The 16039-nt window shown below is 40.9% G+C and overlaps 1 protein-coding gene across 1 annotated transcript in view; it reads right to left on the reverse strand.

The window, feature by feature from the left end:
- Positions 1-736: 736 nt before the first annotated feature.
- elna (elastin a) overlaps positions 737-16039 on the reverse strand; it is a 56773-nt gene continuing 41470 nt past the window's right edge. Inside the window, exons 34-62 of the mRNA XM_083914208.1 lie at positions 15838-16020; positions 15619-15714; positions 14994-15122; positions 14782-14868; positions 14633-14665; positions 14328-14408; positions 14155-14193; positions 13620-13727; positions 13403-13522; positions 13088-13180; positions 12921-12953; positions 11646-11735; positions 11519-11554; positions 11116-11216; positions 10215-10290; positions 10103-10117; positions 9945-9974; positions 9541-9570; positions 9180-9206; positions 8955-9002; positions 7611-7670; positions 7080-7136; positions 6414-6449; positions 6044-6112; positions 5311-5349; positions 4755-4811; positions 3169-3204; positions 2515-2580; positions 737-2414 (exon numbers count right to left, since the gene is read on the reverse strand). Of these exons, the coding sequence (XP_083770334.1) occupies positions 2368-2414; positions 2515-2580; positions 3169-3204; positions 4755-4811; positions 5311-5349; positions 6044-6112; positions 6414-6449; positions 7080-7136; positions 7611-7670; positions 8955-9002; positions 9180-9206; positions 9541-9570; positions 9945-9974; positions 10103-10117; positions 10215-10290; positions 11116-11216; positions 11519-11554; positions 11646-11735; positions 12921-12953; positions 13088-13180; positions 13403-13522; positions 13620-13727; positions 14155-14193; positions 14328-14408; positions 14633-14665; positions 14782-14868; positions 14994-15122; positions 15619-15714; positions 15838-16020 (1922 nt within the window). The 3' untranslated portion in view covers positions 737-2367. The remainder of the gene's footprint in view (positions 2415-2514; positions 2581-3168; positions 3205-4754; positions 4812-5310; positions 5350-6043; positions 6113-6413; positions 6450-7079; positions 7137-7610; positions 7671-8954; positions 9003-9179; positions 9207-9540; positions 9571-9944; positions 9975-10102; positions 10118-10214; positions 10291-11115; positions 11217-11518; positions 11555-11645; positions 11736-12920; positions 12954-13087; positions 13181-13402; positions 13523-13619; positions 13728-14154; positions 14194-14327; positions 14409-14632; positions 14666-14781; positions 14869-14993; positions 15123-15618; positions 15715-15837; positions 16021-16039) is intronic.

Below are 16039 nucleotides of genomic sequence, written 5' to 3' on the forward strand. Positions count from 1 at the left end.
GCCGGCTTTCTTGCCATCGCATCTGGTGTGAGCGCAGCTTCAGAGAGCAGAAAGCAGTGGATGTGTGCAGCAAAGTGGTCAAATTTGGTGAAATTTCATCAATAGTGCGCACTGAAAGCAGTTAAAGTGTAAAATGTGAGTGCAAGGCAGGTCTGCCGAACATATAGAAACGTTACAGGCAAACACACAATTCAACAAATATGAGAGAAGTAGAAGTTCAGAGATGAATCTTATTGATATACAGTCCCAAGTCTTGGCCTCTATTTTCCCAATTATTGAGTTTCTGGCTGAAATATTCTGTACTGGCAGAGAGGCTTTTATTGCAGTCCCATAGTGACTTCTGCTGATGGAACAACAGTGTAAGCTCGTCTACAGGTCACGGGTCAGTGGTTCCCCAGGAGATCTTCAACAACATGAGTTCATTATTCCCAGCTGGCACAAAAGGAACAAAGTTTGTGGTGGGGCAAAATGTCGGCCCTTAATCTGTTTGTTGTCATTACAATGAAAAGCTCTGCCAACTCAAAATCCGCTAGATCCTGATTCATTTTGCTCGGTGTGGGTAAGAGTAAAGATTTGGCAGAACTGAAACTTGAACCCGAGATGTTTTCACTGTGTCTCACTGATCCACCAGGAACCCCTGACCATGTGGTTTTCATCAACCTGCAGGTCAAACTGCTGCAGGGGAACGCACTCGTGCAGAGAAGAAAAACACAACGGGAGACACAAAGATCTTTTAACACATTTTATTTTGTTATTTATGAAGCAAATTAAATGCTGGATTCCAAGAACGAGTCACACGTGTGTCGTGGAAATATAAAAAGTGCAAAACCACACTGTTCCTCCTTATAAAAACAGTTTTAAATAAAGATGAAGAGCATCCCACGGCACATTAGACAAGGTCTGACCCAGCGAGGCTCAAAGACGGTTCGTCCACTCGTTCCTGAGTGAAGGAACCAAAGCCAGCGAATATCAAATTAGTACAAAATACAGTACACAGTTACAGAAAGAGATGGAGTCACTAGGCAACAGCACTCATGAACCTTTGGTCCGTAAGCCTTTTTAAAAGCAGCTCAAGTAAATGAAGAACAACGGGAGCTTGTGCCTCACATTAACACTTCGGCTCGCCCATTAAACAAAAAGTCTTATTCTGTGTTACACTTATAAACAGTGAATAAATGCAAAAGCAGAGGATTGTTCTCGTTCTATGTTCACACATTCCTGATAACAATAAAGCTATGAGTCGAAGCATGGGGCAATAATCCTGTAATGACAAGTTACATAAATGTAAATAACTGCTGCAATAAAACGAAACATTTGAAGCAGACCAAAGCGATCTATTCCAGACACGTAATTAAACATTCACACATACATAACGTACATGCCAGAGTAGTGTCTGAGCTATATTTTAATCCAAACTAAAAGGCAACACTGATTTCCTCTTTTATGTTTTTAAACATCCTCTGATAAATCAAACACTTTTTGATTTTCTGCGACACGCCGTTCCTCAGAGACGAACCTGCTCTTCATACATCACAAGTTTGGCAACGTTAAAAAATGCTGAGGAAACTGAACTGCATAGCAACTAGAAGTTACTGAGAGCAGATGGGTTGGCCGAAGCCCCATTTCCCGCTGCTTTACACCCAGCAGGCCTAAAAATAGCAGCAGAGAAGACGGGGAGCCGGAGACGAGGCTGAGATTGGCCAGATTTCATCAGTTTTTTGGAGGAGCCTCGACCAACCCAACCCCTCTGTCGTGTCAGAGAGATGAGAAGCTCCGCACAGCGAGGTGAGGCAGTGCGGGCCGTAACACAGAGGACCCTTCGCCTGGCTTTAGGATTCAAACCGAAGGGGAAATCATTCATAGGTCACATTGGCAGCTGATGGTTCAGTCAATCTTTCGCACAACAATACAACCGCACACACACGCACGCACACACACACACACACACACACACACACACACACACACACACACACACACACACACACACACACACACACACACACACACACACACACACACACACACACACACACACACACACACACACACACACACACACACACACACACACACACACACACACACACACAAGAACAACACACAGAAACACACTCTTTATATTTTAAGTGGGCTGGTGCAGTACAGGGAGTTAAAGCTGATTAACTTGACATTATCGATAACATACATCAGAGCGTGTACAAAATTCTGGGTCGGTGGGTTTGTATAAAAACAGACGTTGAAGTCAAGTCAGTAACAAAAAACAAACATCTTTACGTGTTTTCTAATGGGGTTTGTTTGCATATAAAATGTACATTCTAGATCATGCAGTAGCACCAAGGTTTCTTGAGGTCACACTGGTGAGCGCTACTTCCTCCTCCCACAGTATTTGCCCACGCATCCTGCAGCTCCTCCTGCAGCAAACACCATCATGTTTACAGTTTAGTCTCTTCTAAGAATATGCACTGGAGATAATGCAAGTTCACACACAGGCATCTGTTCTCCATGTTTTACCTCTGTAGACTCCTCCTCCTGCACCACCGAGGAAGCCCTGCAGTGGACCGTACTTTGCTGCTTTGGCTGCAAAACAACAAAAAGAACAAACAAATCATCTAACTTCTTTAATTAAACATGGCCTAATGTTTCATGAGGTCCTTGCTTTACTGTTAAGTGAAGTTAACAACTAGTGGACGTGCGGCGTTTCACCGCAGCATCCATCCAGCAGCAATTATACCGTACCACCAGCCTCCCAGAGAAGCTGTTATACACTAAAGACGGAAGATTTATTGATGTTCACTGAACCAAGTGCCCTCGTAAGCTGACTGCGCTTCAGATGCTGTGAGAGATCAAACCGGTCACCGCAGTTATCAAAGAAACAAGACGTGCTTTCCTTGAAATAATCCCACCAGACCTAATCTCAGACGCTCAGGAGAATACAGATTATCATGAGTTCAACGTACTGGTTGTACTGTGTCGTCTGCGCTGATAAACACAAACAGTACCTCTTCCAGAGTCAGCCAAACAATGTGACACAGAGCCGACGAGCAGAGTGAGAAATCAAAAAATGGGTTGAGGTGCAGGGGGCGCTTGTCCGATTGAAATTTATGGTCCTATTGTCATTCCTAATGTGGTGTTTTTGGGTGATGTGAGGAGGCGTGTGTTCGGTACCTTGCTGAGGAGTCAGTGGGGCTGGTACATATCCACCTAGACAGCATCAAAGAGAAAAGAGAGATAAGTGCAATTAGACTAATGCTAAGGTGAAACCACTTTGGATCTGTCGCAGTGGTTGATTTATTTGTCCTGGCCGGGGTGTGGTGAGGAAAAACTTGACATTAGCGGGAGATCACATGGGAGGCACTTAAATCTGCAGACACGCTCTCTGTGTGTCTGAGCAGCCAGACTTTGCTTTTCCTGTCAGTGTTTTGCATTTAAACGGCACAGAGAAGTAATCTTAACTAAAACTTGGCAGAGGGAAGGAACTTGTGGGTTTTCAAGCTGCTGAAATTTGAATTAAAGGAGCTCTGATTAATTTTATTCTGATGTATTTTGCAAATGGGAGGGAAATTACATCAAACATCAGTATAATTAAAATTTACTCCACTGTCAGTGTTGGTAGCAATCCAATTAATATCTCTGCAATTAGTCGTCATTATTGAAACACCATTTAATTCCCTAATGCAAAGTCGGCCTCCCATGTGTGTTAACAAGTTGGGTGTGAGATATTAGAGATAAAACTGTTAAAATTTTATGTTAAAAGTGAAAAGCCCTTTTTGCTTAAATCATTTCTATAACACTTGTATGTAATGAGGTGTTTTCATGATCAAATTTAATCACGTCATCAGAAAAATGCAGGACTTTTCAAATTTAATTGGAGATTAATTGAGGTTGCAATCTCTCTGCTGGATGTCACCTCGTAAAATGGTAAAAATTCATGTTTTTGTAATGGAGATTACATGGAAACCCACATAAGAGTGGAAGTGTGCAGAAGCTGCATAAAGGGAAGGAGAGAAACTCGCAGGAATAAAGAACCATAAACTAATGTTTTCCAACATGTGGTTTTCTTAATTGGATGAGTTTTAATAAATATGGGACTGTGACATTTCCTGTCATCCTGCAGTAGTTCTCCGCTCCCTTCCTTTATGCTCTCAGCTCTAAGGGGGAAGCGAAGGGTTTTCCTGTCCTTTCATCCATCCAGCTGTTACCTGGCTGCTGGCAGTTGGGCATTAATCCACCTCCTGATCCAGAAACAGGGATGAAAAGTTAAAGAATCGTCCGCGCTCTAAATCCTTGTCTATGTGTCTATAACGGTTTTTGGGATGCATTTCAGTAGAAGCAAAAACAATGATGACAAATTATGAATGAAAATAGCTGCAGATGGCTACTTACAGGGGGCTTAAAGTATAGATAAGAAAATAAATCAAATTCTATATAGAACCAACCAAAATGATGTGACATTTATTTTGATCAAACCATAGCTTTGTTCACACACAGACACACACAGACACACAAACACACACACACAGTCCGACTACTGTCTTCTTCTTTTGCCTCCCCTCCATAAGATAAATGACCCTATTCTGTCGTCTGTTGGTTCCTTTCCACTGATTTATGACACAACCGATGGCCCTCACAGCTCACCACACAGCAGCCTGTTTACCACCAACACAGTGTAATGTTTGTTGTTTAGTGTCTCTATGTCAAATCCCAACAAGTGAAGGTTTAAATATTTACTTGCACAGGGAGCAGTTAGGTACCTGGGTAGTACTGTTGGGGGTAACCGCCTCCAAAACCAGGAGCCAGAGCAGCCGCACCTGTAAAATCAAAAAGCAGTTACAACGGAGAGTCATCAATGTCATTGGTGTGTAAACTGACAATATGATAATTAGTGTGGCAATAAACATCATCAGGTACATTTTGAATAAACATCCCAAGTGATCCTTCAGTATTTGCAGTGAATACGACCTATTTTTCAACAAGCCAATCAATTCACCATTTGACAAGCCCCCTCTGTTAAGAAAAAAAAAGTACTGGCAAATGAGGAAAGCTATGAAACCATCTGTGGCATCATTTCACACAGCCAAATATCTCTGTGGCCATTGGGAGAAGGATCACGGTCATGAGGTTTAATGAGTAGCCTGAACGATAGGGCAGCGAGAGGAGGCCGCGCTGTCGGCTGCTGCTGTGTGATTACGCTCATCCCTCACTGAAGTGCAGAGGAGGAGCAGGACCAGAAGCTACTCTGCACAAAGTGTTTACAAAAAAGATAATACAGGAGGAAACGCAGCAGAGCAAACATGTGGCGCGCCTCACCTGGCTGATATACGCCAACACCTCCAAGATTGCCGTAACCTGTTCAAAACAAATCATGACATTGTGTCTATTAATATGCTTTTGCGTGCAATGCGTATCACTTATTCTCGTTTCTCCCCCTTAAGTAACCAGGGGCTCGGCTGAGGTCGCAGTAACAACCTCATCTGAAACGTCCTCTGGCAGAGCTTTGCTGTTTCAGGGCAGAACTCTCCGGGGGTCTGTATTATCTTCAAACAGTTCCACTTTGATGTTGCACACAGTATTACTAACAGCAATCAGTCTCATCAGGAAATGTTATGCTGTTGACTTGCTCCATTTACAACGGTCCTGTAATGCAGTCTTCAGAGATAACTGCCTCTGGTGGAGCTGGCAACTAGCGTGGCAGACTGTATAATACTATTATTAAACTAACTTCACTAATACATGCATTTCCCAGACAGAATACTGAATAGTTTATGCTTATATGATCCTTTACTACAGTGAATTCCAATACATTCATTCAGAAGGATTTTTATCACAATGAAAGTCAAGTGCTTTGTTTCTAGACACTCAATTCTAACTGTACAAACAAAATAAGATTTATAAGATACAGCACTTACGTAGGAGGAAGTAGGGTGGAATATTGAGTACAGATACATATTGATCTTCGTATACAGTGTCGGCCAACATCTGCCCCATTCAACAACTCATATAGTTATGTTTCTATGTGCTGTAACAGTAAGAGGCCTGTTACCTGGTTTGGGCGGTTTAGCACCAGCACCAGCACCTCCCTGTCCAAATGCAGAGGGATACGTCAACCCACCTGTCACAAGAGACAGAAGACAGGCTTAGATGTGTCGATTAAGACTCTTACATGGTTCATCTGTCATCAGGAATGTAAGCCAGCTCCAGAAAGACTGGAAATACCCAGCTGGCTTCTCCCTCATGACACTAACGCCCCAGACAGAAACTTATCAGCATGTTGGTCAGTTTCCTGCACAGGAAGTGCGGTACGATGGCAGCTCCCGACCAACTGTCACTTTGAGCCCTGGGCAAAACCTTTTAGTTTGTTTTCTTTTCTTTTTGTGTATTGGTGCTGTATCCTCCTCTCCTCTCATACATACCCTGGCCATAACCATGATGATATGGCCTGTATCCCCCTGAATCATGATGACAGAGAAAAGTAGCATTATTGTCTGCTTGGAAAACTCCTCTCTGCAGTTTGTGTCAGGGGCCGGCTCATCCAAGAAATGGAAGTTATTAAACCAATCTTTCCAATCAGTTATGAAAAAATACAACTTAAAAGAAAAAAATATACATTGAAAGGGGAAATAAGCCTAGACAATGCTTTATGATTGCCCATTAAAGCTGAAGTCGGTAAATTTCTATGTAAAATATGTTTTTTTTTTTCTGGTGACAGCACTATGTGTAGCTCTGCACACCTGCTCTTTTATGTGTGCTCCTAATAACATCTGCTAGTTTCCACCGCGCCAAACTGACAACAACGAATCAGAGCCGAAGAGTCTCTGACGCAGTGTCAATGACTGCTCATGACCTCCGATCAAACTGTGAAACAAAGCAGTGCTGATCAAATATCAATCCGTTTTTCTGTAAATGAAAGTCTGGCTCGACTTGGTCACAAAACTGTCTCTCTCCTCTGCTCTGATTGGTTGTTGTAGGTCGGGCACAGTGGAATCTTACCGATGTTTTTCATAGAAAGTTATCTACTTCCCCAACACCTGTGTATATTGTTCTGACGGTTCACACACTAAATGTAGGTGGGTTCTGACCTTGATGACCTCCGGCTGCCAGTGGGATTCCTGCTCCTCCTCCTGTTCCACCAGCAGCTATTAAAAAAAAAAACCACAGCAGCACAGTGAATGAGCTTTCACATACAAAAATGTTCAATGCAACGTGGAATAAGAAGTGACCCTTTCATGTTTCGTACACCTTTTCAAAAGTCAAATTTGAGCACTTTTCCAGCACATTCAAGGTCCATTTTCAAGCTTTTCCAGTGTTGTAAAATAATGTATATCTACGAATACATACGTACTGAAAGCGATTATTTACCATTTTCATTTCAGGCACTGACTGATTTTATTTCTACTCTATAGCTATTTTTTTGTGAAGGAAATGCAGAAACATTGTCAAGCATTTTATCCAAAATTCAAGATCTTTTCAAACCTTGAATACACAACATTAAATTTCAAGCACTTGTACGAACCCTGCCCTTTAGATAAACTTGCAGAAAGGATAGACGTAACAGTGTCTACAATCCAAACCAAGCCTTTACATGTTTATGGAAATTATTGAGGACTTGCCTCCGTAGGTTCCACCATAAGGATATCCTCCTCCGGCTGGACCAACACCTGCTCCTGCACCTGTGGAGTAAAAGTGTAAGAGGAGAGGAGATGTGAAGTCTGGAGGTTTAACATATTACTGTAAAATCATCTATTCTGGCTTCATCCCCTCCGGCTACCTCTTAGTATTAGATTAGATTCAATAACTTCTTTAAAACAAACTGCCCTAGTGATGGAGTTCAATAAGGGAATTGTTTCTTAAATCGTCTTGTCACGTGGAAAAAAAAATCTTCTGATTGCGCCTAAAATACAAATGTCAAATCGACTTTAGGGATATAGACTTTAGACTTTGACTTTAGTTCTTTATTGTCCCCAAAATAATTTCTTTTCCACTTCACAGTACAGATTTATGGGCAGCACGTTGACAGTTAATAACACATGGACAAGCACAACACGATAACATACAGACAAATGTATAAAGTGGAGCTGGAGTGTTTTTTTTGGTTGAGGGCTGCTATGGCTGCAGGCACCAAGCTTGTCATAACGAGCCCTCCTGCACACCAGGGACCTGTACCTGCATCCAGAAGGCAAAATGGTGAAGTGGCGGTTGAGTGGGTGTGTGTTGTCCTGCGCTATAGTAGATGAAGTGCGTGAGGTGGCCTTGAGATTGAGCTCTGACAGTGTGGGGAAAGCAATTGTTTGGCAGCTGTGTTTGTGACACGTGTGAGTTTGACCCAGTTTTTGACAGTAAGAATGTTGAAGAAGTGTATCATCACAATGCTAGATTATTAGTTTGTTGTTTTCATTCACAACATTTAGTAAATCTGTCCCCCTCCACTGGTATGTCTTATTAAATCCATGTATGTATATTTATATGTACACTATGTGCACATTTTGTTATGTGTATTTTGGTTTTAATATGGTTGATCTGTTTGCATTGAAGTTGGATGTCTTTTGTATGATGTTCTACATTAGAAACTGAATAAAAACTTAAATGCATTTAAATCCAGATGTGTAAATGTATGTGGATGTTTGCAAACACTGAGCTGCATGTTGAAGTTCTGTCAAGATCAGGACCTTTTAGGAAAAATTAACATTGTGCATTATTTAACGGATAATCTTCAGTCTCACAACTGTACTCTTTTTCTGCTGCTGTGTCACACACAGTAGATAATGGATCTTTATTTTTATGGTAATGCTGAATATTCAGTAAAATTACTGTATATATTTGTGGCAATGAAACAAGCAAAATCAACTTAATGCATTTTGGGCCGCAAGCAGAAGAATCAGAAAAAGTAGGTTATGTTGCGACATATAGATCATGAACAAATAATTTCAGATTCATTATTTTTTATCCATCTTTACCTGGAAAGAATGGTTTAGGTGCTTTGCCTCCTGTGCCAACACCAACACCTGAAAACAGCAGTGTTTATTATTATTATTATAGTCACAGACTGCAGCACAGACAAACAACCATCTATCTTTGTCTCCACCATGTGGGAAGACGGATGTAGCGCATTACCTATATTTAACTTTTCACTGACAAAACATGGAGTTCTTAAACCAATAAAAGTATAAATATTGGCCTACCTCCAGGTTGTTGCACTCCGGTTGCAACTAAAGGAGAGAAGAGACTTGAACTATTACGGTCAATATCACAACATCTGATCATAAAGCACATATCTGAAGTGTCTAAGAGTTTACCAAGAGACTGAAGGATATTTCTGAGAATCAACTGCAGCTAAATTACTTTGATTACTATTATGAAATATAGATTGTTGTTAAGACATACAATAACTTAGTTATTTAGTTTATTCATTGTTCATTTCTTTGAACTAGGAAAGTCACATGACCAGGTAAACAGTGAGGCTGGTTTGATATCACAGTGGCATCTTTATATTTGTTACTTATCAGTAATTTTCAGATACAAACAGAGGTTGTTTACACTCACCAGGCTGCTGACCGTGGCCTGTTGGACCAACTGAAACACAGGCAGAGGTTACATCAGTCAACATCCTGCATCAAATATCTCAACTGACAAAGAGGGAGCCGTCTGTTGCACTCTGTCACACTTAGTTCATTGCTTGATTTATCTGATGTTAGCTTTGTTTTGATTTGATTTATGTTTATGCTTATTGTTACTCTGACCCTTTTCCACCTTGTATTGAAACTGTTGCAAAATAATTTCCCTCGGGATAAATAAAGCTTCTTGAATCTTGAATCTTGAATCTTGAATCTAACGGAATAAATAAAGCTTAGATGAAACAAAACACAATGTTTGCTACAAATCAAACAGAATATTGTAAATTGATGAACATCTCATAATCAATGCACATAGAAAAGAGAAGGACTTACCACCAGAGGGCGCTGCAACACCTGCTCCACCTGTGACACAAACACAAGTTGACATATCATAGTGTCACTCATCTAATGTCTGAATATAAGCTGTGCAAAATAATAGTGTTGAGTAATATTTGGTAAATTTCAATATAAGGGAATTTTTAGATATTTACCAATACTTGAGCCAGCTGTGAAATAAAAAAGCATCATCAAGTTCAGCTCGCTAATGTAAGTATATTTTCAGTACAATGATTAATTAAAAACAATTGCATATGTAAAACTTACCACTGGGCTGAATAATTCCACCAGAAACTGTGAAAACAGCCGGTAATAAAATCACATTAAAACAGGTGAAGACATACTACAGAATAAAATGAAGTAACTGCAAAAATGTGTATTAATTTGAACCCACCGCCTGTTTTCACACATCCACCACAAGAGTATGAAGAGCAAAAAAGAATAAATAAAGCAAAATCAGTCAAACTGTCAATACTTTTCTCCTTTTTTGTTACATCAATAATAATGTAATATACAGTGTTAATGACGCAACTACAAATAGAACCACTGGTCCAAAAATGAAGGTATGGGAAAAACAAACAGGAACAACAGAAACAATATAAAACAAACCTTTAACATGATGAGACAATCAAATGAATTAGATATGTCTTTATACAGAAACTACAGCTACTGCATACCATGCATGAAAGTAAACCATCGAGCAGCGTTAGAGTTAGTAAAAAGGACAAGAGTGAGAAAAAGAGACAACCTGTGGTCACAAATGACATAACAATGGAGAGGGAGTGGCAGGGACCAGACTAAAGGTTAAATCATCCTCTCATTCAGCACCACGACACAGAATTCACTTATTAGCTCATAAATCAGGTGTAATGCTGAAAGGAAGAAGTGATTTAATAGTGCCTGACTTAACAGTCCCAAAATTAAGCAAACAATTACTTAAATTACTGAATTAATTAATGTATGCTCAAGACTTAGAGCAGGGTTTTCTACAGTCTGTCCAAACGGTATTTGAGTTTAAAGTAAAATATCTGATATTTTAAGACCCATGTTGAAATTTCTCCCTCATAAATACTGAGTGGACTGTGTCACAGTGATAAATACATTACAGCTCAACTGCAATTTGATATATATATATATATATATATATATATATATGTATTTTAAGTACCACAGAATTCACTTTATGGTCAAAGGTTTCATGCAAACAGCAGTTCTTACTGGGCCGTGGGACCTCTGTGGTCTGGCCAATTGCGGCAATAGGCGTGGGCTCTGCCAAAAGACAACAGATTCCAGGTTCATCCATTGTACTTTAGACAGGCGTAGAGTGAGAGAGACTAGAAAGGCAGAAGCTGAGGTGGACAACAGTGTGATACTGCCACAGCTGTGAGGCTGTAAGCTAGAGGTGGTCAATAGCTGGTAGCTCTAGCAGTACAAACGTGTGTTTTCATGGGCAGGAAATGGGAGGAAAAAATGTAAAGGGGATACTTCTTTCTTTTTTTTCATACGCTGTATTTAGCTACTGCACAAACATACATGTGTGGATGTTGCAGAGTGTTGGCATTTCACTGTACCTGGTTTAGGAGTTCCTGCAGGACCTACATCCTTTGCTGTAAAAGCAATAAAAAGATAATTCACAATGCAAAACTTATTTTAAAAAAAATGCTCATCTAAGAGAAATAAGACAATTCTAAGCTTTACCTGGCACCAAAACAGCCGAACCATCTGGGCCACCACTGGGAGCTGTACCTGGAGTCGCTCCAGGCACGGCAAGTCCTGTTCCGGTGACGCCTGCGAGAGGCACACACGCGGTCAGCAAATGACGCCACATTACAAAACCAACAGCTTTTCTGAAAGATTGTCTTCGACTAACTGGCTTGAGTTTCCTTGACAGTGTATTTCTCTCTGAATATCAAAATACAAAGTTTCTCTTTGTTTGTCAGGGAGGGAGCCTATCGCCTGTGTTTTTTATTTCTCAACTTTGCATGTTTATGGTGCAGTAACTCACTATTTGTCTGTGAATGACAAAAGTAACACAAACAATTAAACAGCATAACTTATCAGCAGGTGATAATGACTATCTTAACATAGTGGTGGGTTTTGCTTTGGCAATAACCCGTGATCGGGTCACTCAAGGCAAAAATTTGTCTGGCAAGGCTTGACGGAGCGACGTCAGGTAAAATTCCCTTATAAAATGGTGACTTCTACCCAGAATTGAAACCCCAGGGCCCTTTTGCGGAACCAGGCCTGAGAGGGGAGCTTGCCAGTGAGAGCCTGATGGCCAAGCCTGCACCCGGGGGCCATGTCAGCCGACACCGCCTTAAGGGCCCATTATTTGTTATGAAAGAGGTACCGTAAGGGTCAAGTGTAAATCATTCACATTGTCTCTGGCAGCTCTGGCGAATCGCTGCAGTGTTGTGTGACGGTGGAAATTTTAAAAAAAATGGCCCGTTTGTGTGATGTCCTGTTGTGTCCTTTAACCCTCTAATGTAGCACAAGTAGACTTTAAAGTTCACAATTGTTATAATCTTAACATTTCTGACCACCCTTGAAAGAAGGAAACAATCAGCTGTTACACAAACTCCCAGGCAGTTAAGTTCTTGCGTTTTATTGTTTTACCCTCATAGATTATTTTAAACTTTCTTGATGCAGTGATAGAGGCAGGATGTTTACTGATGACTGTATGGGACTTTCACATCGCCTCAAAACGCACTGACAAGTCTGATCACCAGTTACATGATTGGCCACAGCTTCGGGTTGTGTTACTTACGCAGCCTAAATGTACTTCTCTCATTCAAAATGAGTGGGAGGACTTGCGTTTTCACAGGTCAGACTCAGAATACAGCTAGGGGGAGTTACGTATGGGCTACCTTACTAAGGTTGGCTGGAAACTGTCAGCAGATGGTTTAGGAAACAGGACTCTTTCAATAGTATAACATGACTAAATGATCACAAGAGTTTCCAGGTTCTCCTTACCATATTTTGGGGGTTTCACACCGCCTGGATATCCTGCAGAAAAACATACCCTCATCAATATCGTTATTGCAAACTTTCACTTTGTATAATGACGATGGCAAAAATAATATTACTTTTTTGTCATTCACATACACATGCACGTACACATTCACATACACATGCAGTACCTTCAGCTCCAGTCCCTCCGTGTCCAACTCCAGCTCCTGCTGACCCTCCCAGTCCTCCTGTTCCCAACCCTGCTCCAGCTCCTCCTGTTACACCTCAATAAGGGAAATAGAGGTTGAATCAGTTGAAGAATAACCTAAAATAGTACCCTTCGTGCTTAAATCAGTATAAATGTATAGTTTAATTAATAAAAAGTATAGTTACATTAATAAAATATAATAAAAAGTGGGAGAGGATAAAGAATCAAGTTCAGATAAATATCAAATTATATGTTACTGTATGTGTTACATTTGTATTTGTGTGCTTCTTTGTTATACCATATTTAGCAGCTTTAGCAGCTGCAGAGTATTGTCCACCTCCTAGTCCTTGTCCAGGAACTCCTCCTGCTCCTCCCAGTCCTCCTGTTCCAAACCCTGTTCCAGCTCCTCCTGAAACCCCTAAATTCAATTTGACAATTGTGTCCTTTCTATCAGAATTACTTTATTCACAAGAAAATGTCTCTGAATGGGTAGTAATCTTTATTTCACCGTTTACCGTATTTAGCAGCTTTTGCGGCAGCAGAGTACTGTCCACCTCCAGGGACTCCTCCTGCTCCTCCCAGTCCTCCTGTACCCAAACCGGCTCCAGCTCCTCCTGAAACTCCTATGTAAGGGACAGGAGCAGGTTCCATCATTAGTTAACAGTTAATAAAATATAATGATAAGTAGGATACGTTACAGTAATTATGACTAAAAACTGTATAATGTCTCTGATTGTGTAGTATTCATATAATTGTATGCTTATTTCTGCTGCGGTTTCCTCCTACTCCTAGTTCCACACCAGGTTCTCCTGCTTCTCCTGTACCCTGCAGTCCAAATCCTGCACCGGGCCCTTATCCTACTGAACCAACTTTAACAAAATATTATACTTCACATGCACGCTAACTAATGCTGCTAAACATTTACCTTTTTTCTAGACTTAACCATCTCTACCACATAGTAACATACGGTTTAGGGTCCAGAAAGCATACAGATTCAGATGATTGTTCAAATGAGTCTAAAGATAATCACAAAAAAAGAAAAAATCTTACCATACTTTGGGGGTTTGACTCCAGCACCAGCTCCATAACCTGTCGGTAGGCAACAGAATGTTGGTGAATGAGACTTGATTAGATCATATTGAAATGTCATAAAGGAAATAGCTGAAACACTTTGGTTGGACAAACCTTTTTCTCTACACTGATATATCAGTTTAACAACTTACCACCATAGCCGCCACCACCAGGAACAAACTGTCCTGCTCCCCCGGGAACTCCACCTCCTCCTAGGCCTGCTCCTGGGACTCCTGTTGGAGAATCAATAAAGAACTAATCTCTCACAATGTTACAAATGAAAAAAATAACAGAATTGATTTGTTAGCTAGTGCCATTATAATTTTGGCAAACAAAAATGTATTAATGCATTTAAGGTCCATTTTTCCAAAACGTGTTATTGTAACATTGGATTTATGTACAGTAACAATGTGTTGTACATCAAAACCAGTGAGTGAATGTCAAATAAAGATCTCACCATATTTAGGAGGTTTAGCACCAGCCGCCAAAGCTGTAACACACCATGCCCAGAAGAGGTTAGATTAAAAACTGATTTCAGACTGTGCCAAAGTAATAAATGTCTCTTTTATTACTTATGCAGATCAAAGACCTGTGGGCCATGCTTACATCCATATCCTGGTAAAAATGGGACTCTTCCTGGAATTCCTCCTCCACCTGCACCACCACCTGGAACGACCCCTGCACCCCCTGGACCTTTAATGCAAAAATGAATCATGTACTAATGCTGTCTCACTTAAAATACCACATTAAATGTAATGGTTTTGGCCTGCAACATATCACTTCCACTGTTTTCCCCCCATAGATTTAACTCCAGTTACCATATTTAGCAGCTTTAGCAGCAGCAGAGTATCCTGCACCTCCCAGGCCTCCTGCACCTCCCAGGCCTCCTGTTGCACCCAGTCCTCCTGCTCCACCTAATCCTCCTGCGCCTCCCAGTCCCCCTGTTCCTGTGGAAAACAAAGTTAATCTAATGAGCCTTTTCATATAAAGCCATCTGCATGGCTAAATATAGTCTAGTATAGCCTAGTATATAAAGTGCAAACAGGAACAAGATGATTTTGTGAGTACGGTGACAGAACCTAGTGTGTAATGTGGTGTTACTGTCAGCTGTATGTGCATTGTAGAGATTAGAACTTGGTGAGTCCACAGTCCATCTGTACTATCTAAGAGCTGACCGTATTCACATTTCGTCATCCCTTATGCAGTCAAAAATAATGCCAACATTACTATTTTTTCATGCAAATCATTTAATGTGTAGTGTTTTTATTGGCTGTGTGGAAAGTTCTCCATGTACGTACAGTAGTATACATAGTACGTGTATAACCTTTACTTAATCAGGTGAAGTGACGGACATCAAGATCTCGTTCGCAAGAGAAACTTGAGTAAAACAAAAAAACATCTTAATTGGCTTTTATTTTTAGCTGACCAAAAGAAGTCCCATACCATATTTAGCAGCTTTGGCAGCAGCAGAATATCCTCCAGCTCCTCCAAGTCCTCCGGCCCCTAAATGTCCTCCTGTGCCTCCCCGTCCTCCCAGCCCTTCAGTGTGCATGCCCAAGGGAGGGCAAGACAAAACATAATTTATGTTGTTTATTTAGAGCTCATAGTGCAACAAAAAGTGAAAAAACGTGCACATGATACCATTTATACTGTAGACCATACCATATTTAGCAGCTTTGGATGCTGGTGAATATCCACCAAACACTGGTGCACCCCCTGGTACCCCTCCTGGTACTCCTCCTGGTATAAACCCTGGTACCCCTCCTGGTACTCCTCCAGGTACTCCTCCTGGTACTCCTCCTGGTACCCCTCCTGGTACCCCTCCTGGTACCCCTCCTGGTACTCCTCCAGGTCAATATAAATG

Source organism: Echiichthys vipera, assembly GCF_963691815.1.
Source record: "Echiichthys vipera genome assembly, chromosome: 5".
NCBI classification, from domain to species: domain Eukaryota; kingdom Metazoa; phylum Chordata; class Actinopteri; order Perciformes; family Trachinidae; genus Echiichthys; species Echiichthys vipera.